Genomic DNA, 27321 nt, shown 5'->3' with positions numbered 1-27321 from the left:
ACTCTTTGTTTTGTCAGAGGTTTTCAGTCAGGATTGTTCAGACTAGATCTTATGTGACGATGGGTAGTGACCATCATGCTCACTTTCAGGAGATGGGGCAGACTCCAAGCTGCAGTCATTGCGTGATTGCTGAACTTTTCATTCTGTCCTTGCATTTATGGCTGGAGCCAGCTTTTCCAGTGCTGCCACTTCTTCTGACTAAACATGGAGGGCAGTGTTGGTCTAATTCTTTTGGTCTGATTCTGTTACTTTTGTGTGGCCACATGCCTTGCACTGGGATCCCTGGCCCACCTATCATACTGGCTCTGCAGAAGCCACCTGCTGTTGTTGTGATTTCCAAGCCAACTGAGTCTGGGAGCCATGGTGCTAAGCCACATTTCTGTTAGAGGAGTTGAACACAACCTTTAAAACAGGAAACTGGGAATTTGGTGTAACAGCTTCTGTCTCTACATGTTTTATTTTGGTGGTCTTTCTGCTATCTGAGTCTTTCTGTGGTCAGTTAGAATACTGCTCTGCATCAGGAAAGTGAATTGAAAGCAAATAGATTGTTCTTGACTTATGCTTAGATCAAATGTAAATGATTTCAACATACCATGTATTATTGGTCTCTGTTTGGGTTACTTTGTAATGCACTGTTGTTTTCAAGGAAAGGATTCTTTTTTTAATTTTTTTTTTATTTTTTTGGGTTTGTTCAAATATACCAAGCTTAATGAAAGGCACTGTGGATCTGGTTTAATGAGACCCACTTCTATCAAATTTACTGCTTTAAACTCAACTACAAATAAAGTGAATTAAAGACCAAATTATTTCAATATAGATGTGCATTGAGCCAGAGTGTTATAATGATTAATTTCCTCAAGTGTTTAATTCCCAGTAGGTTTTTGTGTCAACAGCCAAAAAGGAATTTATTGACTTTACATTAAGCATAGTTTGGTCTAGTTGATTATATTATTCAAGTGTAAATTAGTGGGTGGTAGAAGACTGTGTTGTATTGGGATTTTATTTTGTCTCAAGCAAATTGTCTCATGCCTTATTAACTATCGGTATTTTAAATGTAGAGGTCTGACTCTTTAAGTAGGTGCTCAGGCATTCAGAAGTGTTTTCTTGTGTGTTTCTTCTGTTCATTATAAGAGAACATCAGTATTCAAGCAATGCTTTCCCTCTACTGCCCGGCTCTCCTGCCATCCTAAGCTTGAATAATTTGTGGCAAATTGACTAGTGCTGTGTGGTTTGTATGTGTGTTTTTTGTTTGTTGTTGTTTTGTTGTTTTGGTTTTTTTTTGTATGTTTTCTTTGTATGTTTTCTTGCTATGAGCTGTATAAGTTCCATTTCAGTTTATACCAATTTACAAGCCATTTTCTCATCTGTAATAAGAATGGCTTAGACAAAAGTAACTTCTCATTTCTTCCTTCCCAAGTCCTGTCGTATATGTTGGCTACTCTAAATAGATGACTTGGTCTGCATGTGTTTGAGTCAGGAACTATGATTTTACCCATGTCTCTCATGTGAAGATAGCTGGAGGAATATCTGTGCTTTTTTCCTTATATTTCAAAGAGCAGAAAATGCCGTGTAGAATAGTTAGTACTGTGTGTCACTGCCAAAGTTGTATTCTCAAATGCGTTCTCTTCTCCCCTCCTGTAGCATAGTGTTAAAGTATAATTAGAAGTGATAGGTGTTGAAGTAGATGATTTTGATAGACCTTTTTATGTTTCAATTAAAAATTGTGCTGTGCAAATTACAAATTAAATAAAAAATCAGATTTCCAGTTGGACATGACAGCCCTCTAGTTTGAAAAATAATTACTGTTGGATCAAACTTTGTGTTCAATGTCTGCTATCAAGTTATCTATCAAAGAAAATGAGATGAGTGATTAAAAGGTTCAGATCAAAGGCAACTGATTTAGCTTTACTGGAGGCTCCCATCTTTTAATTTAAAATGTATCTATGTCTAACTGATTACTTCTCACATTTATAAAGAAATATTGACATCCTGCTGAAGTATGCAGTGACCTCACTTGTGGCTGAGTTGTGTAGGTTTCGCTGCAGGCACTCTGAAAGCATTGATATTCCTGTAACCTTTTGAGGCAAGATATGTGTTTAGTATATTAATGAGCTGGTTGAAGTGATGTACAGTAATTTCATCCTTCGGTAAAAACAGATGTGAAAGATTCCGTTTTAATATTTAATCAAGCTCAAAGCCTCTGTTGGCTTGTTTAAGTTGACCTGACAGCATTATACCTGGAAACACTTTGAATTAAACCCTGAGTGCTTGACCTTGTTCAAACAGTTGTAATTTAATAAGGCTGCTGTCTTTATGGAAATAGTGTGGCTAATGGGCAAATCCTTTCTTGGCCAGGGCTGCATTTTTATTGCAGTGGGAAACCTATCTACTCTCAAAAATACGTGATTCAGATAAAGTAATAAAAATGAAGAGTAGGGAGAAAAAAAAACAAGAAGAAAAAAAAAAAAAAAAAGTAGTCAAATAGTCAAAGAGCTTTCACTGTGATAGCTGCTAATCCTGGATAGTAGTTTAGGGATTCCAGATAATGCTGACTTACATCAGGCGTCCTCAGTGTTCTCACCTGATGGGTCTTTGGCAATTCCTGTGCCACAGCTCATCTCGTACCAGAACTCTTCCCAGTGTATGGGCACAGAAGCTAGTCCTCAAGTGGTACATGTTTGTATAGCTTCAATAAAGTCACTAGAGCTTGAATTAACACAGATGAAAGGCTTCCCTTTGCCTCCTGATTGTGCTTGCAAAAATGTATCTGAATTTTGAAATGTTTCCCGTTGGACCCTGGAAACAAGTGCTTAAATGTTGGTGGGCAAGTGTCCCTCTCAGGTAATCCCTTATGAGAAGGAGGAGGTGGGGTGAAAGAAAAATAATCATCACCAATATCGGTAGAAAAGGTCTTAGGACAGAAGAGTTGTTCTCAGTCACAAAATTTAATGACCAAGTTGGGAATGAGAGATGCAAAGTTGTCCATCTTGTTAAGCTAAACAGAATGGTAGCATTTACTATTTAAAAATAAATAAATAAAAAGGAAGAAGAAACCAGTTTTATTCCTTTTTTTTTTTTTTGTTTTGTTTTGTTTTTTTCCCAAAGCATTTTGACCTATACTTCAGTCTTAATTTTACTGAAACATTTAGGTCAATCATGAGAAACTACTTCATAGGATGCTTATATGTTGCTTCTTTGTGGCTTTTTGTTTGTTTATTTTCCCTCACTCCTGCCCTTATGTCTTCTGCTTTGGTTACAAAGCTTTTCCAAAGTTATACATAATGGTCTTATCAGAGGACTTAATAAAATAAAATTGGTCTATGGGCAAGAGTATGACTGTAAAACTGGTAGTAGAAAAGAGGTATAGGGAGAGCATTCTCTATAGGAGATTTAAGGTTTGGATAGAGAGGAAAGAACAGGGATTAGATGACAAAGAATTGCCATGCAAAGTAGTGAAGGTTGATGTACATAATGTTAGACAAGTTACATCATCAGGATCAATATATTTCTAACTGTGTATATATATTTCTATATCTAAAGATCAGATACTTTTAGAACAGAATAGTTCAAGTCCAACTGCCCGACTGCTTCAGAGCTGACAAAAAGTTAATGTGTGTTATTGAGGACGTGGTCCAAATGCCTCCTGAACACTGACAGGCACTGCAGCATCACCCCCCTTGGGTGGAAGCCTTTCCTGTTTGACTGCCCTCATGGTGAAGCAGTTTTCGCTAATGTCCAGGCTGAGCATTTCCCAGGAGCAGAGCCCAACACCTCACTCTGCTTCCTTTATTCTTTACTTAAAATAATTTTATTCCAAAATAGAATTGTGCTACATTTTTGTCATCAATATTACAAAGCATCATAACGTGTATGTTATAATCCAAATGTACATACTAGCGAGGACTGCATATATTCACAGAGTATTATCGCACATATTATAATGAATGTGTCTCAATGCCAAACAAAATAATCGTTCCCTTAAAGCCCCTTTTTCTTGCGTTAGCAAAACAGTTTTTTTATACTTAAAATTCAGTAAGATAATTCTAGTTTTTAATATAATGGAAAGCATTGCATTGATGTAGGATACCACATTACACCTTTCTTCATATTTCTCGAATGTGATTGATAAACATGATGTGGATGCAGGCACTCTGCACTGCCGTTCTGGAATCTAGTGAAGCATTAAGATGTGCTTGGCTGTGCATTTTAAGGAACTCTGCTCATTCTGATTGACGCCCAAGAGCTGATCAGCACACTATTGTTTGTTCCTCAATCATCACGTTGTTTTTTTTATTCAAAGGCATTATAAGCAATGGGGAAATAGTTGAGCAGAATTCTCTTCAACTTCATTGAAGCATAGCTTGTTGTGGGTGGTCTTTGATGTATGGGGGTGAAGAAAGGAGAACACATTTAAAAATAAATGTCTTTTTCATCTGATAGCTACTTACCTTATTGACACCTTGGGTTTAGGGATTTCAACTGCTTATGTGGTTTGAGAGCTCCATCAATTCCAAGTTTGCTTCTCTGATCTCTCATCACCCACGTTCTGTGTAGTAGCTCACTTCATCTGAGGTTTGTGTTTCTACCAAAGTTCCAGTATGTGCTTGAGGACACCAGTGCTAGGAAGCAGCTGTCAACTCTGCGTGTGTTGGGAACCTGAGGCAAGGCTTTGGGTTCAGTTTGTCTGCATGAAGTATAATTTTGAGGGTTATATTCAGATTGTGCTTTTTCTGTTGAAGTGCTAGCTGATAGCACTTGGGCGGTTTATTGCTGTTTGCTTTGCTCAAGGCTGGTGATAATACAGAGTGATCTTCACCTCCAGCTGTGATACTTGCAGTATGGTCCTTTAGAAGATTATCTTGGCTATTTGCAGGCTTGTGTAAACAACAAGGTATCTCCATCCAGTTCTTCATGAACGGGTGCCTTTTTTAAACTTGCTAACTTCACATCCTTATGAATGTAAACAGTGAGTCTGTTCTGTTGATTAATCACTCCTGTAATGCAGGGAATATATGGAAGTGTTGTTCTTCAGTGCAGTTATTCATGTTTTGATTTCTCGGAATGCATCTGTAGCCAGCTGATAAACATATTTGAGGAAACTTCCGGCGTTGTACTTGTTCACTGAAAATGTAGCCCTTTTTCTGGGGCCTGTTTATGTGTGAGCAGGCTGGGCTCCGCTCAAAATCCCAGAACCTACTGGGCTGCATCTGTACACAACTGCATCACTGCCAGTGTAGGTGCTCACTGCATACTTCCTTTGTTGTTTGCTTATTGAAAGCTAGATTAGTTAGGTATAAAATCAACAGTTTCCTATTGGCAGGAACCATGCCTCAGGAGAGGGCCAAAGTTTTGACTTCTGTAAGGTTGTTTTGAAACGCAGAGTGGTAAAGTTGGACAGGAGGGGGGAAAAAAATACAACTGCAGCTATGCAATAGACTCTGATTTTGTTTGCATGGGAAATGTCTAGTTTCTAGACATTCAGCAGTGCTACTTTCTCGTGAAATATATAGCACTGGAATCAGCAGAGGTGCTTAAGGTGAGATTGGCCCAATGTACAAGAGACGAAAATATGGGACCTAAAATATTCTTGCAGGGAAAAATGGTACATTGGCAAGGTTAGTGGCTGTTACTATTTCTGCTTTCCTATGCTTAAAGTTGCGGCTAAATTACAGCACTACTCAATGCATGTCAGCTGAGTTTTGCACTTCTCTCCTTGGTAGTGTTTCACTTGTGGGCTTACTTTGTTCTCAACCAAAAATAATACCGAAGTTTTGTGGAAACCGGTGGTGAAGTGAAGCCTTTGGAAACATGGCTCAAGGATGGCTCTATCTACGTCTTTGGTGGTAGAGGCAGTAGAGCTGAATTCATATATGCTATTGAACTAGATGTTTGTATGTTATTCTTGGTGAGCTGGAGACCATGGGGTACACTGAGAATGGAGCGCTGGGGTTGTGGATATGAACATGGGAGATTTAGCTTGAGAATTTGGAGATGAAGAGATAAGTAATGAAGTGAGAAATGAACCTTCAGTAGCTGTGTCGTTTGGGAAATAAACTACTCATACATGTTCACGGCTCTAGGTTAAGCTAGTTTTGTTATAAAATTAAATACCTTAAAAATCTCACAGGTTTAAGGGATATAAAAAATATCTATGAAATAAAAGGGGAACTCTGCGAGTGGTTTTTTAGTTTTTTTGTTTTGTTTTTCATAGCAACAGAGGCAGCTTTCATATTGTTTAGGTAAAGGATCTGGATATTCTGTCCCTTAAGTGCATAGGCAGTGGAATTAGCCAGCCAGGATAGCTATGCACAGTGAAGAGGCCACTGAGCTGTTCGGTGTAATTTCTCTGCCCTTTCTGTTCCCTTCTCTCCCATCCTGTTCCATGCATTCAAGAAAATGCATTTCTCTTATTTGTGTAACCTAATGGAAGATGCAACAAAGCTGGAAATTGCTCTATATTTTATTTAAAAAGAATAACACAGTTCAGGAGTTGTGTAAGCTCTTCTTTTTTTGGCCACAGACAGATGGAATATCAAGTAGACAGCCCAGATCTTGCTTTGGTTACATTTTTTGGCATGTGTTCTTAAGAGATTACCCCTGGAATTTCTTGTATATACAACTCCTCCACTCCCAGTCCTTTTAGTACAAAGCATGATTCTTGTCTGAAAATGGTACAGAGATATTCTTGATCTGCAAAGCCCTCCAGAAATTGGGGGAGGGGAGCAGAGTGTTTTCCAGTGATTGGGATGAAAAAGTTGAATGCTTATTTTTATAGTACTTATTAGTAAAGTGCACTCGCTTGCATTTTGTTGCTGTTGTAAGCTTCTCCATTTGTTTTGCCTTTCTGGAAAGTAAATGCATGCATATGTAATTAAAACAGGAATCAGCCTAGGTTGCTTCCCTCAGTAGGGGGTGCAAATAGTTTTACAGCTTGTCATGACTACAGCTTTATTTTCTGAAGGTGCAAGCAATTACCCTGTTGATTTAGCTGTGCACTTGGTATCAATACCCTGTGCTGTGCATACAGAGTGATCAGTGTCACATTGAGTGCTGCATGCTAGGATCCATCTAACATGGCTCTGTAACACTAAGCCCAGGGGGACTAGCAGCATGAGCAGCAGTTTGCTTTTGACAGCAGAATGTCCTTGTTGCTATTGATTGGGTTGTTCAGTGAAGTGAAAAGACATTGATCCAGCTTTAAACTGGTAGTTATATGATAATCCTGGAGATGAATGAGTATCAAGTGAGGTACTGCTGGAGGGAGGTGGCATGGAGGAAATCCAATACTGTTGTTGTTTTTTTTTCTTTCTGTGGATGTAGTTGATATCAGGCTAATAATACTTTAAAAATGTGTTTTATTATATAGATCTGCACTAAATTAAATGCAACTAATAAATATGAAACAGATCTTTCTGTACAACACATGTAAATAGTAGTCAAATGACACACATCTCCTCCAGTTCCTGGAACGGCTGTGTTTTGTGTGCATCTCTCTAGCCTGGGTAATAGAAGTAATGCTTGGGTTAGGGCTGACTCTTCCAGTACTTCAGTGTCTTGTTGGTAGCTTTGTTGCAACCATTGTCATTTAATTTGCATGTCCTATCTCTCTGAACAGTTATTCCAGATGTTAGCGTAGTAAAACCAAATGTAAACCAAAACTTAACAGCCTTCTCTTATGGATGGAAAGAGGAACTGCATCAACACCAGCATGCAGAATTGTCATCTAGTAGGTTACTGAAGCAGATGTTGGCCACATCTGTCCCTATTGGCATCTGGAAAAAAGGATTTAATTCCATCAGCTGAACTACCTCAGGAACTTAATGCATCACCTCCATTACTTGCCAGAGTTGAGTAGTGTAGGGGAGAGCACTTATGTGGTTTTGTTGCATGGGATGACTGTAGTCTCTATCTGTGCATCACTGCTCCTTTTACCTTGCTATATGAATGCTGCTAACAATGGTGATGACTGGACCAAAGAAATTGCTTTATTATCTAATGTGCTCCCTAGTAGAATTAAAAATGCAAAGCTCGAATTCAACTTTTTATTGCTCATTGTCAAAAACAAGTTCCTCACTTTTAAAAGCAAAGTAAATATTTAAAAGAAAAAAGGGGGGGGGGGGGGGGGAAACAAAACCAACAACAACAACAAAAAAAAAAACAAAAAAAAAAACACCAAGTAGTTTTGAGTTTTATTTAAATCCATGTTTTCCAAACCTTAAATGACTAAAGAAAACATGCCCAATCTTTATCCATTCTTCTTTTTTCGTTATCATTTCCAAGACAGCACTTCATATTTCAAAGACATAGAAGATCTTGCAATTGAGATTTTTGGGAGAAGGATGATTCTAGGAAATGCATCTAGAATCATGGTACTAGCAGCAGATGTGTCTTTTAGCTGCTGTTTTCCCTGTTAGTGGCTTGTGGTAGCTGTTAGAACACCTTCATTCCTTGCTTCCCTGTTTTTAATGTGGCAAGGGGTATGTTTTGGGTTTAGTATCTATGTTTTAGAAATGTAAAATCTGTGATTATTATCCTAAGGTACATGGTTCGTACGTGATGTAATTAGTTCTAGATCCATCCCAGATGAGAAGTAAGTCACTGTTCTTATTGTAATCTCAAATAGGAATGTCAGTGAGTAAGTTCTGTGATCCAGGTATGTGTTTCTGAAGTTCTGCTTCTGCCAAACATTAGTTAAACAGCCTGTCATTAAGAAATAGAAGAGATTAGAATGAGAAGTTATTTTCAGTTGCTGGGTTCATTTGCCAGGTTCACTTGATTTGTGTATTCTGGCTTTTAAAGTTTAAGATTTGCTGTGTTTTAAGTAATAAAATTATTTTAATGTGTGCAATATTAATACTTTTCCCCTTCCTCTCCCCCTTCTTTATCTTCCTCTCATCATGTTTTGTCACTGTCATCTCTCTTCAAGTATAGATTTATTTCTCAGAGAAATACTTGTTTTCTTTGGCAGGAGCTACAAGCAAGTCTGTGTGAAATTACATAATGTCTGAAAAGTTATGTTCATGATTAATTAGCCTATCATAAAATGATTTTGGTGTGTGTGGAATAACTAGATCATACTTTTTATTTATTTGGCACTGGTAGTAGGCACTCAGTCAGATCAAGTACTTCAGAGTGCTTTCTATTAACTGCTATATACATTACCTGATTTATATTTGGGAGGTGAAGTATACTTTTTTTATTGGTCAGTTAATGTGAACCTTGCATTCAGGTTCAAATAAACTTTAAAAGAAACTAGCCTTGACTGCAAGCGTGTCTTACTTCTTAGTAATTTATACTTGTTTGCTTAAAGCTGAGCAGCTCTTAAATGGCGTGTTCAAAAAGTTATTACATGAACCTTAAAAAACAAATAGAATAAAAAATGGGGAAACTACATTGCCATCAGTGGCATAATTCTCAGACTGCAGCAGAATCAATATCTCATCCAGGGTTTTAAGTCCGGAGAAGACTTTCTCCCTAACTTATACTGCAGTTTTACCTTTTTTCTCCTTGCCTTTCAAGAAATCTGTTTAGAACATAGTTTAACTGTACCAGAAATACTGACATGCAGATGTCAGATCTTGCAGATGTTGACTTGCTTAGCTAGAGTTCTGTGAGTGATTAAGGCTTTTAGGTTACATTCCCAGCATCAAATTAAAGAGAGGAAGCAAGATCTGCTCTGCAACTCTTTATGTACTTCAGAAATTAAGTGGTCTGGATTTTAGGCAAGCAGTGTTCAAAAACTCTTCTACACTCTTTAAAAATCCTGTGTCGCTTTTGTCATTTAACTAATATCTCTCAAATGGTTGCTTTTGCAAAACTGAGGGAGATGCTGTATTCATCCTAAATAAAACTTTTTTAAATTAGCTTTGCTTTTGAATTTCAGTTTTTGCTCATTTGAAGACTGCCTTCTGTGTGCTTAGGGAGCCTACTGTAAGCATTTAATATAAATAGATTATATTAAAAACAAGCAAATTAAGTCACTGAAGGACAAGAGGCATAAAACAACTTTTATGCTTAGAAATATGCTCATCTTCTTGCTTGTGCCTTGGGATCCACTGTCTCCTTGTTCTGAGTGGTTAAGGGAAATATTTTTCTCACACTGGCTTATGAAGGAGCCTGAAGTGTACAGTGAGTCTTAGGGATCAGATTTTATTTATTTATTTATTTGTTAATTAATTGATCTAAAATCTCAACAAGAGAGTACATGTAAAAAGTCAAACTCCTTGGCCTTACAGGTTAAGCCAGTTATGCAGGATGTTTGGTGATCTAGGCAGGGTAGTTTTCTGTGTGCTGCTGCTTCTCTTTCCATTGGAACAGCATACTTCCTCCGTGTGAAGTAAGAGGCAGGAAATCTAGAAGATCCACTCATGCAGTGGATTCCCACAGTATGTTTTACTTGTGTCTATATGCTCTTGCCCCAGCTGTGCTCTGCACTTGTGAAATTAAGTCAAAGTGTTGAGCTATATAAGAATTTGCTTTAGAGGTAGAGTATGATAGGGAAGGCCTCTTTGTTGTAGTGGGCAGTGTCCCTCAACTGTAAATGAGGCTGTAGGTGCAGGTTATTCCATTGCTTTATTCTGTTAATAGCAAAGGTTCCTTGTTATGCTGAAGTAATCCTCTCTTTGTTGGAGAGAGTTGCTTCACTTCTAAATGCTGCAAGACTTCTTTTTCAAAATTGGGCCAGCACCAACAGTATTGTTAGATTGACTTGTTGGGCTTTTTATGTTCTTTCCTTCAGTTAAGCCATTTGATGAAGTGTTTCTTGCCATCACCTGTAGGTCATCAGTTGCTGTTGTTGATGGAGAACATGACCTTATTGAAGGATTGCTTAAAAATTCCTTGCAATACTATAGTAAGCTAGTTATTGGCTGCTTTGCTATGATGTTTCTCTTATTTCCGCTGTACTCATTCTGATGCTACAGCTCACACACATTCCCTTAGTAGGATGGAACACTAATGTTGTTGGTAGCACAGAGGATGCCTCTTAGACTTCGTAGCTTTTGCTTGATACTGTGCAGTAGGTAGATGAAAAGTAGAATTTGAGAGACTGACTGGTCTCATTTCTAAGAGTCATGCAGTACAAATTACTATTTTTTCTTTTTTATCCACCCATCCCTCTGCTTAAATATAATGGTTGAAGCAAAGTCTCAACTCTGTCCCCTTAAGGAGGCTTTTATACAATTTTATTTAACAGCCACACTTGGAAAACTTTCTAAGAAAAGTTTGGCCTCATGTGAGATATTGGTTTTGTTTGAGCTGTTTGTGTTCCCGATTGCATATCAGGGCTGGTTATTTTTTTAGTTCCAGTTTCTTCATTTGGAGATACCTTACATTTTATAAATACAGGATTTTCTTGTGTAATTGTAAGATTGTTTTAATTTGAGGCGAGGGGAGAAGGTCTTCCATATTGTACACTTCCTATATGCATAAAGAAGCAGGGACCAGTAGAGTGATCTGCTTTATTTTACTTGGAATGCCAGCTCCTTAAATAACTCTTTGGGATGTGGGGCGTCTTTACTTCTTCATTTTTATTATCCCTCTGCCACGGGTTTCAGCAGCTAATCAAGTGAAAAACTGCTATTCTCTTTGCTCTTGTATAAAATGCACTGTGTGTACTTTACAGATCTAGCAGACGTTCAGTGACACTGAGTCATGTAAATTTAGAAGTCTGTGAGTAACTTGAAAGTTTTGGCTGTTTGAATAAATTGCATTTTTCCTCACAGCAATAGAATTTTGTTTTTGTGTTGGAAAATAAGCTGTTCTTATTTAATTCAGTTATTTGACCAGCTTTCACCCTTTTTCAGAAGGGAGACCAGAAATGAGCTTATTTTTAAATAAATAGCAAGTAGATTTGTATTCTCCATAGCTCACCTGAATGAGCAGTATTTAGTATTTTAGCACCATTCTTTTCAGCAAATAAAAACCAGTAATGTGACAATGGCAAGGATGGTGGCATGCTGCTGTTCCTTGTTGCCCATAGGAATATAGGGCGTTAGTCCTGGTAATTCTTTAATACCAGGGACTCTATAGGAAAGGTGACAGTCTTAACAGTGATGTTATTTGTATTATGTCCTTAAAATAAATGTTTTGTTAGAAAGAATGTCAAGTTCTGGATAAGTTACAAAATCCTTTTCTTAAAAACAAACAAATAAAAAAACAACCTGCATTTTAGGGTATCCCAGGCCTGTGAAGCCCCAGCTTCTAAATTCGTTGTAGTGTAACTCAAATTTGGATAGTGCTGACAGTAAGCTAGCCCAAAGAGTAAACTGAATAATATATGCACATGAGCAACTTAATATGCAATTAAATATTTTTCCCTGAGTTATTAGCATCAAGATAACTAATAATTATCCCATGTCACAATATTAGACGTGTTTATGTAGGATGACTTTGGTAATAAGTTATGAATAAAAATGTGCATATATAAAAACATCTAAGTAAACATAGTTTTATGCCAACCAAATATATGTTTTTCATACTGGAAGTTTTTTTAATCTATCTAAGAGGAAGACTTTCTCCAACGAGTGTCAGAATTGGCATTCCTGTTGGATCAGGCTTGTGAACCACAACACTGCTTACCTGCTCGTGGTCATCTCTGTAATGATTCATCTCACTTGCAATGTGTTGGTAGTTGTGAGGTAGAGTTTGGAGCTACGAAATAATACAATCCCATTCTAATAACTATGTGTATTTGTGACCAAAAAAAAAGTCTCTCAAAACAAATATCAAACTAACAGAACAAACATATACACTAATGGGTTCCATGACAAAAAGGCTGGGAATCTTGTTGGCAGATGAAGAAGCAAGTGATGAACAGGATTTTAGCAGGGTGGATACCTACCCATTATTAAATTACCTCTGAATCAATATTTCAAGGTGGACCTAAAGGTGAGATTCCTGCATAGTGGAATGGGCTGCATACTGCATGCAGATGATGTCTGATTTAACTATTTTTCATCATAAATATTGTGGCATCGTGGTTGATGGTGTAGAAGGTGAAGTCATGATAGATCAATGTTCTAAGGCTTAAATGTATCCTTTTTATGGCAGAGAGGGATTGCACAAGGAATAATGGTAATGTGCGTTGCTCCTAAGGAATCTAGGTTGGATTTAAAGGATTGAGTTTTGCAGGAGAGTGAAGAGCTAAATCTCTTTTAACTCTGAAGGAAGAACTTAAGCTGCATAAAAAGTAAAGATACCACCTGGAATGTGGCCCAGTGCTTTGACTGATGATTAGTCTGTAAGGTGTAATGCAACTGTGTAATCTGCACGGCTGGATTTGCAGGAGTGATTTTGCTGAGGGAGTCAATGGACTTTGTCAGAAAGTGCATGAAGGAAACCGAGTCAGTTGGTAAACTTGAGGATATTCTGTGTGACAAATCAAAGAAGTAAGAAAAAATAAAGCAAAGCCCCAAAAGTCTCTCCAGAAAAGTCTGAAAAGCTTTTAGCAAAAAACTGAAGTTTAAGCTGTGTAGGTTGGTTTTGATGTATACAATTAAGGGAACAGAAAAGATGAAGTTTGAAGTTGGTGAAGGAAAAAAATGAATAAATTGTTTGTGAAGCATTTCTGATTTTCTTTTTTCGATTTGTATTTTTAAACTGATATTTAAATATCCTGTAAGATGAGTACGAAGATATCAATTTTTTTTTTTTTATTTTTTTTTTAATTTCAGATGTAAGAAAACTGATCTGTGTTGCTTTTGTGTAGTTTTCTATATAAAGCAATTTACAAGTCTGTTTTGAATTTCACTTATTTGGTCACAGGTTCAGACCAAAAGCGGAAAGACCCCCGTGTGAAATAAGTTATTTCCCATTTACAAGGGAAGAGCCTTCTCTCTGCTGTTCTGCTGTCCTATGTAAAATGTTTGGGTTCTGTAACTGTCTACACATACCAAAAGTGTTTTCAGATTGCCAACAATAGACTTGCATGTCTATTAAACTAGAATTATGGGTTGAAAGCCTTTCCTCTGCAAGCACAGAGGCTTTAAAGGGATTCTGTTAAAAATGGAAGTTGAGTCTCTAGAGAACTGGGACGTTTATCTGTACTTCTGGTCTCCTTTCTCCAGGAGGTATATCTTGTGTTGGTTTTTAGATTTTATTTTTTTTTTCAACATGTATGCTGCAACCAGAAGATAAATGCAATTTAGTTTATATTAAGTTAATTAAGATGACCAGGACTCTGGGAGGAAAAAGAAAATCCAATAATAAAAGATTGTTTGTATTTTCTATGGTGGGAAGGAGCAGGTGAGTTCTGTGTTCTCATACTCCTGGCTTTAATAAAAAAAGAGAAGTTGTTAAAATGATAAATGTTACACAGAGTTGTTAGCTGCAGAACAAGAAAGAAGCTATCAGTAACATCAAGAGCTGTAGCTTTCTTACAGGATGACGCAGAGATATGAGAGGTGGGGGGTGATTCTCTGCTTGCAACCACCTGTAGAAGCAGGTCAATTTGTATGTACTTTCAGGAGCTTCCCACACCATCAGGAGTGCTGGCTAGAAGTCAGGTTTCCAGTTTTCAAGACATCATCATGTTTTCATTACAAGCAGTCTTGTGTGTGATTCTGTGTGTGCTCACAGTCTTCTTCCCCAGTCATGTGCCAGTTGCTCCATGTGTGCACATGAACAGAAGGTCAGGGTCAGTTGATTCATTCATCAACTCTGAATTCTCATATCGCTGTTGCAGTTACATGCCTTTGGTGGTGCAAAGCCAAGAAGACACAAATGAGTTCACACATACATATCCTGATTTCCGTACATATGTAAGAGTTGAAAGTACAGGAGGTGAGTATGTGAGCAGAGTAAGCAATTGTGTAGTAAGGAAATGAGAAAGATAAAGCAAAAGAGAAAATAACCATGTACTCCAGAAGTGAAGATGATTGTTTGCAGGGAGAAGCTTAAAAACTATAACTTTTCCTCCATGCATTATGTTGTTTATTGCCATTAATACATTATATAAAGCTAGTCAGTTCTGTCTTGCAGCTGCTCGAGTTGACTTTTTCCCTTCTGTTTTCTGAATGTATAGGTCATCCTCTAGTGTTTGCACCATGTTACTATGCTTTTTACTACATGATGCCTGTATTTATGTGGTACTGTATAACTAAACATGGGACTTAGTGTGCAGAGGTCATCAAGAATTAGTTTTAAGCAACTCTTTGTTTCTTCTTCTTCTTTCCCCCCCCCCTATAAAATGGATGTAGTAAGAGAATTGGAGCTGAAAGTACTGGTAATACCTTGCCTCTTGCTTATGATCCAGGGCACCTGCTTCAGTAGTTCAGACTGAAAATGAGTATCTTCATCTCATTCAGTTTTTGTTTTCCTATATTAATAATGAAGTGTTCACTGAAAACGCTGGCAGGGTTTCTTGTTCAAGAACTTCTGTTCTTGAACTCAGGATATGATGGTAGAAACAGAACCCAACTACGTAACTTCTTAAAAGGTAGACAGCCCATGAAGATAGAGATTGAGTTAAGGACAGTGGTTCTTTATAAATGGCTTCTATCCTGTTAACTTCAAAATCCCTTCTCTACTGTTTCTGTTCATGAGATAATGAAGACCTAAAATTGGGGTTATCGTGTTGAGGGCTTTCTAAAAAGGTGTATTGAGATACCATAGTAAATATGAGTGAACATCTGAGGTTTTTGAATTATTGGTTGAATTTAATTTCTTAGAAGTGTTTGTGAAATTTCTCAGTTCGCCTAATGTGCATGGTGTTTAATGGGAGTAGGACTTAAACCATAATTGTGTGTACACAGCTAATGCCTGGCAGCTTTCAGACAGTGTGTTTAAATCTGCAGAGTGCAATAGCAATGCAAAGAATAATTTCTTTGCTTTCAATGGGATTCTAGCTGTGGATAATTTCACATACTCAATAATAAGACTTTTCAGGATTTAAGATGTGACTTCTGGGGCAGCAGAACATTAGAATGCTGAATGCTTTAAAACTTCCATGGGAATAAATAAATGTAGTCAGAAGAACAAATAAGTTTCTCCAGTAGAGAAACTAGAATAGGGGGGGAAAGTTATTTTGGACCAGACTTTTGAAACCAGCTATTCTGACATAAGGTAACTGAAATCCAGCAGAATTTTAACCAAGGATTAATTGTACACATTGGGAAAGCTTGTTTTTTGCTTCTCAGAATAATGGCTGTGATGTAGTTTGAAATGATGCCTTGCGAGGAGCTCCACAAGGACTCCCTGGCCTTCATTTGCTTTGTTTTTGGAAGTTTCCTGCTGCTTGAGAAGTTCTGGTTGCAGGCCCCAGGCATTGTCATCCTGCTGCCTGGCCTCATCCCTTGTCCTCTTGCCCTTGACACTGCTCAGCAGCCTTCTTTCTCCTAAGCCTCCATGAGCTGTGTGTTTACAGACAGCCACTTGTGACGCTGATTAATGTCATGGCCGCCCATAAGGGTTACCTTACCCATGGGTGTGTGAAGATTGCGACAGTGGGTTTGTGGGATTCTGTAATACCGAAGACGCAAAGGCCTTTGTTTCTTGAGTTTATTCATTGCCAAATGCTACAAATCACTGCTGGTAAAGCAAGTATATACTTGTGGTTATTTACTTATGCGTACCTGTCTGTGTGTTTTGAAGAGTAGCTTTCCCCATACTGCTCCCAGGAACAGGACTAGCTGACACGGGCAGGCCTTGCTCTGCAGGAAGGCTGTCCTGGTCCATCAGTATCCCAGTTGGCTTCACCATTTCTTTGTTCTGTGCCCATCAAGGATATCTTGGGCTCCCAACTGCACTTGTCAGGGATGCTCAGGGTTCTCAAGCTAGGCAGTGCTCTTCTGTGTCAGTACATGCACGTGGTTTGACTTATATCTGCTGTGTCACTGAGTAGCTGGCCAGTCTAGTTTCTGTAAGAGATGAAATAGAATTAACCTTTATGTTGGCTAATAATTATTTTTCAGTGGATAATGGTACTTGATGACTATCTTTTAGATGGAAATCTAAAGATCAGACTTGAAAAAATGATACAGGTACAAGAACAGTTTCTTTGGATTATATGCTGACTGTTAGAAATTATCTTATCCTAATCGAGCCAGTTGTGAGACAGAAATAATATTACCAGTGTAATTCTGCTTTAACTATGCAAGCTAAAACAATGTGAAATGAGGTTTTACATACTTGCTGCCAGTAGCATGTATATTCTTTTGTCAGTAGTTTGGAGATCAGACCCAATAATGATCACAGTTATTAATGTAAATGGCTCCTAAAAATATACTGAAGCCTGTAAGTTTCTTTAAAACCTATGTGTCAAGTGATAGGGTTTGCAAGCTCTCTATTATTAGGTTTGATGTGGGAACATCAGTCTCTGTAGCACTGAACTGCCAACAACCTTTGTCCTTTATTTTACCTTCAGTTCAAAGAGGGGAGGGGAAAAAAAAAAAGAAAAAAAGAGACGGTGGGGAAAGGGGATTGAAAAGAGGGAAGTACATGAATGTTGGCGAATGGATGTATCTCTCCTAGAGCAAAAGGGAAAAATCGTGGAAAGATAAATGAGATTGCAGACCTGGATTTGTTTCATTATATGAATTGTATGTGATGTTTTATAAATAATTTATCAGAGCAAGCACTTCTGAAATGGCTAAAGCTCTGTTCTGTCAAAGGAAAAGAGAATGGCATAGTTGCCAAAATTAGGCTTCCACTAGATTTCAGTTGTTAAAAAGAATCTTTAAAGTTATCTATATTAAATTTGAAGCTCCACTGAAGAAATAGGTACACATAGTTGTATTTGTTACGAATCTGTCTACAGATGCTCTATGTAGGCTTTCTTATTTATTTGGATGATGAGGTAACTAGTTTCACAAACACTGAAATAATAATAATAATAATGCAGAAAATGTTCTGAGGTTTAAATCTCTGACAATTTGTCATATGCTACATAAGGAAGATGTGGAAGTAAATTTGCAGTTTTTTGATTGTTTTTGAGAGAGGCAGTTGTGTGCATTACTTGCAGATAATGAAAGATTTTCATGTTTGTTTTATTCCGACTGCATGCAGTATTTGATAGAACTGATCAGACTGGAAGAATGCTGTGAAATGAGTGTCTTCAACCTGGTGCTTTCAGAGAGGGGTGCCAGGAAGTTATCAATTGGATGGAAATGTCAGTTTTAAGACACTTTATTGCATTTTTTCCCTCCATCTGCCTCTAGAAAGAAACTCTATTCAGCTGTATTAAAAGCCAATTTGTATCTTAATCTTTTGAGTACTATTACAGCTGAACAAGCAATTTCACCATGTTCTAAAGTTGAAATGTTACGTTAAAGAATAATGTCCTGAAGTTCTAACTCTTTCTGGGTTTCTTTCCGTAGTGCTGGTTGGCACTGGAGAGGTTTATGTGGGTTACCATGCAAGAACATTAATTGAGGGTTAACTTTTTAAAGATGATAAACTTAGTTATCCTGAAGTGAGTAAAACAGATGTTCATCTTGGTAATGAATATGTAGTACATCAAAGTGTCAGTTAAAACCAATTCAAGTTAATGAGAGAGAAAAGGTTGCTTAGAAGGGTTTGAGGAAAAAACTATTTCTTACTTAATAAAGCTAACTATGTCTGTTTGTTTTTAAATCTAGCCACGAGCTGATCCCATCCCGATATGTAGCTTTTGTTTGGGAACAAAAGAATCAAATCGTGAAAAGAAACCAGAAGAGCTGTTGTCTTGTGCAGACTGTGGCAGCAGTGGTAAGTTGGCTGAATTTACAAATATTATAAATGTTTATACGTTAATCTGTTTTTAAGGTATTAAAATATTTTTTTTTAACATTTGAGTGTCATCTTCAAATATGGACTGAGAGCTAAAGCGAAGTATGTAAGAACAGGTTGAAGAAACAGGTTTCTCTGGATAAAATTTTATCATATGGGCAATGACCAGTGAGATGTTTGAGTTCATTTGTAGGCCCACGTGGTGAGTAAATTTGTGGGGAAGCCATACTTGCAAAATGCTGGATTTGTTTGATTGTTTGGGATCTACACTTGATCTGAGGGCTCAGGTTATGCACTGTGCCTCTAACTGTTCATCAGAAATCTTGACTACACTGATTTGCAACATCTAAGAAGCTGAGTAAGCTGCATAGGGAAATGCTTTTGGCAAAGCTTTTTTTTTTCAGCACAGCTGGAACACACCAGCAATACTGCTTTTGACAGAATTGTGAGCTGCAATATCTGGCTGCTTGTGTTTTCCTATTCTGGTCTGGTACACATGGTTGTGTGTAAACTGAGGAACAAATGTATCTGAACGGTGCCATTAGATCAGTTCTCTCCTCCAGTGCACCACACAGCCATGCAACCTTCTGTGCTAAGATGAAAATGAGAGATGTGCTTGGGAGGGAAGTGAGTATGATCCTCTGAAGCCATCGCTGCTTTTGAGAAGGCTGGATGTAAAATAATTGTTTTAGTTTCTTTAAATTCATAGTGTATATCTGTGATGATTCTGTAGGTGTGCAGCTGAAGGTGGCCAGTCTTTTGGTACTGCTACATAAGTATTCAAGTAAAAACAAAACAATGGATAAAAAACATATTTTCAGTTAATCAGATACACTTTTCATTGTGTGCATCTGAGTCTGTTACCTGGACAGGCATGTGGGGACTGACTTTTGGGGAGGGATCTGATAGTGGTATGACAAGGATTGAAACAAAAAAAGGGGAGATTTAGGTTAGATGTTTGGAAGAAATTGTTTACTCAGAAAATGGTGAGGCACTTGAACAGGCTGCCCAGATAGGTTATGGATGCCTCATCCTTTGAGGCATTCAGTGCCTTATTGAACAGGACTCTGGGCAGCCTGATCTAGTGAGTAGCAACCCTGTGTGTGGTTTAGAACAGGGTAATCCCTAATGTTCTCTCCCACCTAAGCTGTTCTGTGATTCTCTGACAGATTCCTTTTAACCGAACCAATTTGTTTTCTGGTATTTTAAAGCAAAGGAAATGAGGAAGTGGCTTCACACCAAACCTTACAGACTTATTTAAACCATCTTATGTATGGCTTATGGGATTCCTGCGCTTTCAAATCTGTTTTCTAGTATTTATAGATGTAATAGGGATTTGTGCTTGGTTAAACTAGTAAGCAGAGTTTACATTGATCAGACGACTTCAGATATCAGTTCCTCTTCTGTTATGTAGTAATCCTCTATAGGTCTAAGAACCGTGGAAGTCTTGACTTTCATGGATCAGCTTCCATTTGAATTAACACTGATACATTTTCTCTGCCTCATTAAGATTAAATTATCTTTAATTATCTCCTCAGATGCATTACATATAAAGAATGAAATATTGGAACTGCCAATCAGATTGCTGGATGGTTAAACTTTGGCTACTGGTGCCTAACTAAAATAAAACCCAATTTCAGTGCAATATATAAATAACAAAACTTCATTCAAGTGGAGGCTTATTGTAATTGGATTTATAATTTTACACATCATGGTATGTCTCAAAGCTTGCTGTATAGAAAATGTAAAAGAAACTGTGTTGTACAAAGCAAGCAAATTAGTGTTCAGTTAATCAGAGATTAAATTGCAGTGCCCACTATTGGCATGTCTGCTTTGCCTCAGGTTTTTTGCTTAGGTTGTTGGTTTAATCAGGTAACACTTCTGCATTCTGAATGCAGAAACTATCTGGGTATATGCACATCCTCTCTAACAACATTCTTATTTTGTTGTATTTGGGAGAATAATACATTTGGGTAGTGAAAATGAAATACTTGCTATGTCATTTTGAACAGGATGTTTTCTAAGGGAGACAGATTGAGGGATTTAATATATAAGAAAACAAAAGCAAACATTACTTTTTTTTTTTCTTTTTTTTTCTTTTCCTCCCCTCGCTGTCCTTTGGTTTTGAAAAGTCAATAGACTTGGGATCCAGAATTAAACTCTATTTCTGTTTCCCAGTGAAGAGGTACAGAAGCAACTGAAGAGCTACTGCTGACAGATGTTTAAAAGGGAGTTAAAGTTTGAATATGGGGGGGAGGGGGAGAGGAAGTTGATTTACTGGAAAGCTATATTAAATACTAAACAAAACAATTGGAAAAAACAGCAGAACAACTGCAGATATTATCCCTCCGAACAAATAATATGTTTGGCTGAGAAGGCAAGTCATTTCGTGATTAGAGGTGGGTAGGGGAGCCTGGAGGGCAGAACAGCAAAGAAGTTAGAGTTGCTTCAAGAGGAATGGGGACAGAATATGTTTGGAAAGGAGCCTGCAGAGGTTGCTTTATGAAGAGAAGCTAGGGTAGACTTTGAGTGGAAGAGCCCAAGGTGAAGGAGAGGATGTAGTCTGAGGGAGGCCCATGGAGAGCCCCCAGCAGGATTAGGCCCCAGGCCAGAGCTGCAATCCTTGTAAAGGAGCCTGCAGTAGGGCAGGAGGTGTGGGGAAGCTACAACCCATGGGGGACTGAGCTGGAGCCATTCCTGAAGGGTGGCCCTGTGGTATGGAGCTGTGTTGGAGCAGTGCTTGAACAGATGCAACCAGTGAATAGGAGCCCCCATATGATCTGTTAGGGAAGGACCCCAGCTAGAGAAAGGGCGGGGAGTGACTGTGAAGAAGTGTCAGAAATGTAGCATTAAGGATGGACTGACCACAGTCCCCATTCTCTGTTCTCCTCCACTGCTTAGGGGGAAGGAAGTAGAAGAGGAAGGTTTCCTTCTTGTTGCTCTTTGTCTGTTATCAATGAACATATATTATGTAATATATTATTCTCCTTTATGTGAGTTTGACTTGTATGTGACTGTAATTGGTATCTCCCTGTCCTTATCCCACTGCATGAGCTTTATTTTCATGTTTTCTTGTTGCTCTTTAACCCAGCAGGCAGCTGGGCACTGCATAGTCGTTTGCTTACCCTCCAGCTCCCAATGGAATGGGAGAGAAAATAGAGGAAAAAAAGAAACAAAAACAAGTAGAATTTGTGTGGTGAAATAAAGACTTTACTAAGAAAACTGAGACAAAAAAAAAAAATTAAAAAAAAATGTGTCTACCATTCTTAAAGTTCTCTTTGCAAGATGTCGTTTGGTGTGGACATCCCTTTGGCCAGTTTAGGTCAGCTGTTTCAGTTCTGTCTGTTCCTTGCTCCTTTTGCTTTCTGAGATCTCTTTGCTGGCAGGACAGTACAAGAAGCTGAGAAACTGAAATGTTCTTGTCTCTGTACAGCACCGCTCAGCAACAATGAAAACATCAGTGTGTTATCAATGTTTTTCTTCTGAAGCCAAAACATAGCTTATCTGGAAAAATGTACTGAATGCCTAACATAGGTGCACTGATCCTTTCTGCATGTATTTAGTTCACCCTAATTAATAATGCTTTCTACCAAAAATGTTGTTGGATATAAGTTGTTTGGTTTTGGGTTTTTTTTATTATATAATATTATATTATTTATATTATTTTATATTATTTCCAACATTTGTATCTCAAGTTAAAAATAACTGGAAATATTAGCATATTTAACACTGTACAAAGTTGTTGTCACCAGTGTGGTGATTTTCTCTTTTAAAAGACTACTAGTTTGTCAAATCTTTTGAAGAATGAACAAGACACAAATTTGCAATGAGGAAAGCCGAGTGGGCACATTGAAGGGGTTCTTTACTTAAAGAGGATCGAGACATTGTTTTAAGTGTCTAATCTCACAGATTTTTATGGTATTAATGTATCAGAAACCTTAACCATTTCTAACTGGGACACATAAGAATGACTTCTAAAGCATTTAATTTTCAGTATGTTGATTTGTAAACGAAAACTGTATATATTCCTCATGGAAATTGTTGGCTGTCAAAGGAATCAAGAAATTTCCATCTGCCTAAATTTGAGTGCTACTTTTAAACATCAGCAACACCAATATTTTAAAGAAAATCGAGAAATTACTGTTTCAAATAAGAGATTGATCAAGTGGTACTGGAGCATTGTGGCCAGTTCTGGGTTCCCTGGCACAAGAGAGACTTGGACATGTTGGAAAGAGATTAGTGGAGGGCCACCAAGTTGCTGAAGGGCCTGGAGTACTGTGAAGAGAGTGTGAGCTGGGCTTGTTCAGTTTGGAGATGAGGAGGCTCTGGGGGATCCCATCAGTATCCATAGATATCTAAAAAGAGGGTGTGAAGAGAACAGAACCAGGTTCTTTACACTGGGACCTGTGCTAGGACAAGAGGCAGTAGGCACAATTTGTAACAGGAGGGACATTTGAACAGAAGAAACTGTTTTTAATGTGCAGATAGCAGAGCATTGATGCAGGCTGCTGGAGTCCTTCTCCTTGGACACCTGCAGAACCTGCCTGGGCATCCTGCACTGGATATCTCTGCTAGAGCAGGGATTGGACTGGGTGGATCCAGAGGTCCTAGTCAACCTCAGCCATCTCAGGATTCTGTGGTGAAAACATCTCAGTAGATGTATCTGCTTTTGGATATGCATATGTTATGTTACTGTTTAGTGCTGAGAGGCTAAACATTTTTAACCCAGAAACATGCTTCTCTTCTCCAGCAATTTTACAGTTTTTTTTCAACTCACAGTGGCACAGTATGATGGACAGTGGGAATTTGTTAAACTGCAGAAGTAGTAGATGACTACTTCAAGTCTGATAGGCATAACCTGCTTTTTATTAATGTTATATCTGTGCTATGTAAACTTGTGTCCAAGATGAAGAACATACTACTACCAGCTAGTAATGAACTATTGTATATTGTATATTATATTGTACTAATGAATATTGTATTTTGAAATTTAAATATGTCTGTGCTGTTTCTGTTAGCACATACCTAGAGGCATGCAATACATAGTGAATACATCCTGCAGTTGTTTGTGGCTGCAGGACTTCTAAGTTGCAGACAAAATCTTCATATTTAACCCCAGTAGATATGTTTTTTTTCATGAATTTTTGACCAATAATAAAGTATAACCCATAAGAGCACAAACAAATGTGTGTTAAGCTGTGTAATACTTGAATGAAGAATGTTATGTGTTAAACGTAATGTGTTGTGTTTAATGTGCTAATATAGCTGGCAAGTTGTTGTTGATGAAGTGAGTCTGTTATATTGATTATTAATATCAGGGACTTCAGGGAGCTTTTATTCCTTCTTTCTTTGCAAGCTTTATGAGTGAAGCACTTGTTTACAGTTCTTTTCAACAACACTTAACATCAAACTAAACTATGCACTTCCATGATGTGTTTCTAGCTTCCAAGAGAAATTGTTACTGTAGGTGCACAATCAGTTCTGAGCACAAAGGATTTGTTAATTTCTGTTAAACTGTTTGGTAAGAATCAAATGGTAATGTTTGCTAAAACTTATTTTTCAGACTTCCCTGGAATTTATTCTTGATTGTTCTTTACTAATAGATTATATCACTACATTTTATTTTGAGAAAGTGATGTTTTTACACTATGTATCTTTTAAACTTTAACAAAGTGGATTAGGCCTTGCATACACACTGTAAAAAGAACCAATTTCAGTGCCAGCTTCAGATTCTTAAGTGGCTTCTGCATTCCATCATTCATGCCTCAGTTTATTAGAAAATGAAATAGCACATGCTTGAGGATTACCCTGTGTCCTTGTTCGTCATGCTTTAGCTGTGGTGGTTTAAACTGAGAAATAAATAGTGGCTAGAGAAAGTCTGAATCACCACCAGCAGCCTGTTACCTGGAAGAAAGTACTTACCCAGACTCTGACACCGAGAAGAAAGCATTTTGCATTCGTATGACATTAGTGCAGCATTGCATTCTAGTTTCAAATATTTACCAAGGTTGGAAAAGACTTCTAACATTATTCAATCCAACTATCTACCTATCATCAGTATTTCCCACTAAACCGTGTCCCTCAGTACATCACCTGAATGTTCCTTGGGGACCTCCAGGGACGGTGAGTCCGCCATTTCCCTTTGTAGCTGTTTCTAATGCTCTCTTGAGAAAGAAGTACTTCCTAACATCTGACCTGAATCTCCCCTGATACAACTTGGGTCCATTCTCTCTAGTTGTATTGTTAGAGATGCAGCAGAAGAGGCTAACCCACACCTCACCTTAACCTCCCTTCAAGTAATTGTAGAAAGTGGTAAGTGTCACCCAAGCCTCCTCTTCTCAAGACTGAACAATCCTAGCTCCCTCAGCCACTCCTTGTAAGACTTGTGCTCCAGCCAATGACCGATTATCGCTATTAAACATACAATGGAAATAACTTAGTAAAAAGTGCCTCTGAAGGCTATTTACAGGTGTCAGTTGATGGAGAAATCAACTGTTGCTCTTAATAAACAAGTTTTACAGTAGTTTTCCTATATCGCCTTTCAAGAAGTGAGAATAATGTCAGGGTTCTAAAAAACATAAATACTTATGGGTGGTTCTGGCTATGATCTGTTAAGCATAAGAATCAATATTTCTTAAATCGTAAGCTTTAATTCCTTTTTTTTTTTTCCCTAGGACATCCGTCATGTTTGAAATTCTGTCCCGAGTTAACATCAAATGTGAAGGCCTTAAGGTGGCAGTGTATTGAATGCAAGACATGCAGTGCATGTAGGATCCAAGGCAAAAATGCAGTGAGTTTACTGTTTGATGTTACTAACTTCTGTTTACCATAGCTCTATACATAGCATGTGTGCAAATAGAAATCACTGTTTTGCAACCTCCAGCAATGCTGTATTAAGTCTTTTTTTCCTCTTCCTTCCCCCATCCCCTTCAGGATAACATGCTTTTTTGCGACTCCTGTGATAGAGGGTTCCACATGGAGTGCTGTGACCCACCACTTTCCCGAATGCCAAAAGGTGATAAAGAAAATCCTTTCAATGAAAATACTTTCATTCACAGTCTTTTCTTGTATTAAATGACCAACAGCTCTTGAGCATGCTAATTATTTTTACATTGGTGAACAATCTAGTTTCCATCATGTTAAAGCTGATACGTTATTTTTGAGATTTCTGTGCAGAATAGTAAAGGTCTGTGGTTGATTTGCCGTGAACTGAGTTGTTTGCCTATTTTTGGAAGTGAAGTTTTGCAAAGGCTGTTGAAAGTGTTTGGAGTGTATAAATCAGCACAGAAATGCTTAAAATAGGTGAAAGAGCCTGCTGCTTCACATAACTTGTAAGGGTAACTTAAAGTACCTGTGTCTCCAGGATCTCCAGTCTCTAGATTTCTGATACATAGTGCCTCTTGTTTCTACTCCCACGTCTTTATGGCTTTTCTTATTTAACACTAAATTATTCTGACAAGTTTTCCAACTTTTTTTTTTCCCCCATTAAATCTTGTAGCATTATTGTATCTAATATTGAAAGGCTGACAAGTTCAAGTTGTATTTTAAAACAAACTAGATGCGATCTTATTTCATTTAGTTCTCACCTAGGTTGCTTTGTAATGAGCATGCAACTTTTTTCCATCTTAGTTTTATTTTAAGAAAGATCTAGCTATACTGTAAGGAAGGGCAGACAAACATTATTCCAAGAGTGCTTTTGTGATCTTCTGTGATCCTTCCTCCCATTTTTCCCTCTTTGCATGAACACTTTGCTTTCAGAAATTTCAAGGTAGAGATGGAAAAGTATCACTTATATTTGTCTAGTTTTTCTATTCCATGTCATGTTTAAAAGAAAATATTATAGTTACATATGTAGTTTATATCTTGGTAGACATCTCCAGTGCAGACTAAATAAATTGTGTACGATTAAATCTATTTTCCTTTATGTAGGGATGTGGATTTGCCAGGTCTGTAGACCAAAGAAGAAAGGGAGAAAGCTACTTCATGAGAAAGCTGCCCAAATAAGGCGACGATATGCAAAACCTATCGGACGACCGAAAAATAAACTAAAGCAACGAATGTTGTAGGTTTATCTCTCTCTCTCTCTCTTTTTTATTTTTTGTAAATTTTAGTTTACTATAGTTAGATTTATCTAATTTCAGTTACTGTTTTTTGTGTTTCAAACTGGGGAAAGTAAAGAATGTACTAGTATAGACTTTCTGGCCCAAAAGCTAATGAATGTCAGAACATAAGGCAAAAATCTTTCTGTATATTACTTTTATAGATTCCATAATTTATTTAATACAATTTGCAACGAGAGCAAGTACAGTTTAGTCTATGCAACAATACATGACATAACTGCCTTTATATGTAACTTAATTTATGTTCATACTAAGTGGATAATAGATAATAAATTACATAAATTTAGCATGGGGGATTGTTCCATTCAAAGACTTGTTCAAATGAGTACAGAAATGACTTTATTGGTTAATATCAGCTCACAAAATCCATTCCAAAAAGCCTGTTGAGTAAACACTACAGAAGTTCTATTTCAGTGGGACTCTGGAAAAAAGGATTGTTTGAGTTATGTTGTTAAGCTGCCACTGGTTCCCAAGGAAAGAGGCTGCAGTTCTTTTT

The 27321-nt window shown here is 37.6% G+C and overlaps 1 protein-coding gene across 4 annotated transcripts in view; it reads left to right on the top strand.

Moving 5' to 3' along the window:
* KAT6B (lysine acetyltransferase 6B) overlaps nucleotides 1–27321 on the top strand; it is an 89087-nt gene that overhangs the window by 25438 nt on the left and 36328 nt on the right. For all 4 annotated transcript variants that reach the window (XM_072339880.1, XM_072339879.1, XM_072339878.1 and 1 more), the window contains exons 3-6: nucleotides 18576–18684; nucleotides 25380–25495; nucleotides 25639–25720; nucleotides 26635–26767. In XM_072339880.1, the coding sequence (XP_072195981.1) occupies nucleotides 18576–18684; nucleotides 25380–25495; nucleotides 25639–25720; nucleotides 26635–26767 (440 nt within the window). The remainder of the gene's footprint in view (nucleotides 1–18575; nucleotides 18685–25379; nucleotides 25496–25638; nucleotides 25721–26634; nucleotides 26768–27321) is intronic.

This window comes from Excalfactoria chinensis, chromosome 6 (genome assembly GCF_039878825.1).
Source record: "Excalfactoria chinensis isolate bCotChi1 chromosome 6, bCotChi1.hap2, whole genome shotgun sequence".
In the NCBI taxonomy this organism is placed as follows: domain Eukaryota; kingdom Metazoa; phylum Chordata; class Aves; order Galliformes; family Phasianidae; genus Excalfactoria; species Excalfactoria chinensis.
This window is presented reverse-complemented; position numbering and strand designations above follow the sequence as displayed.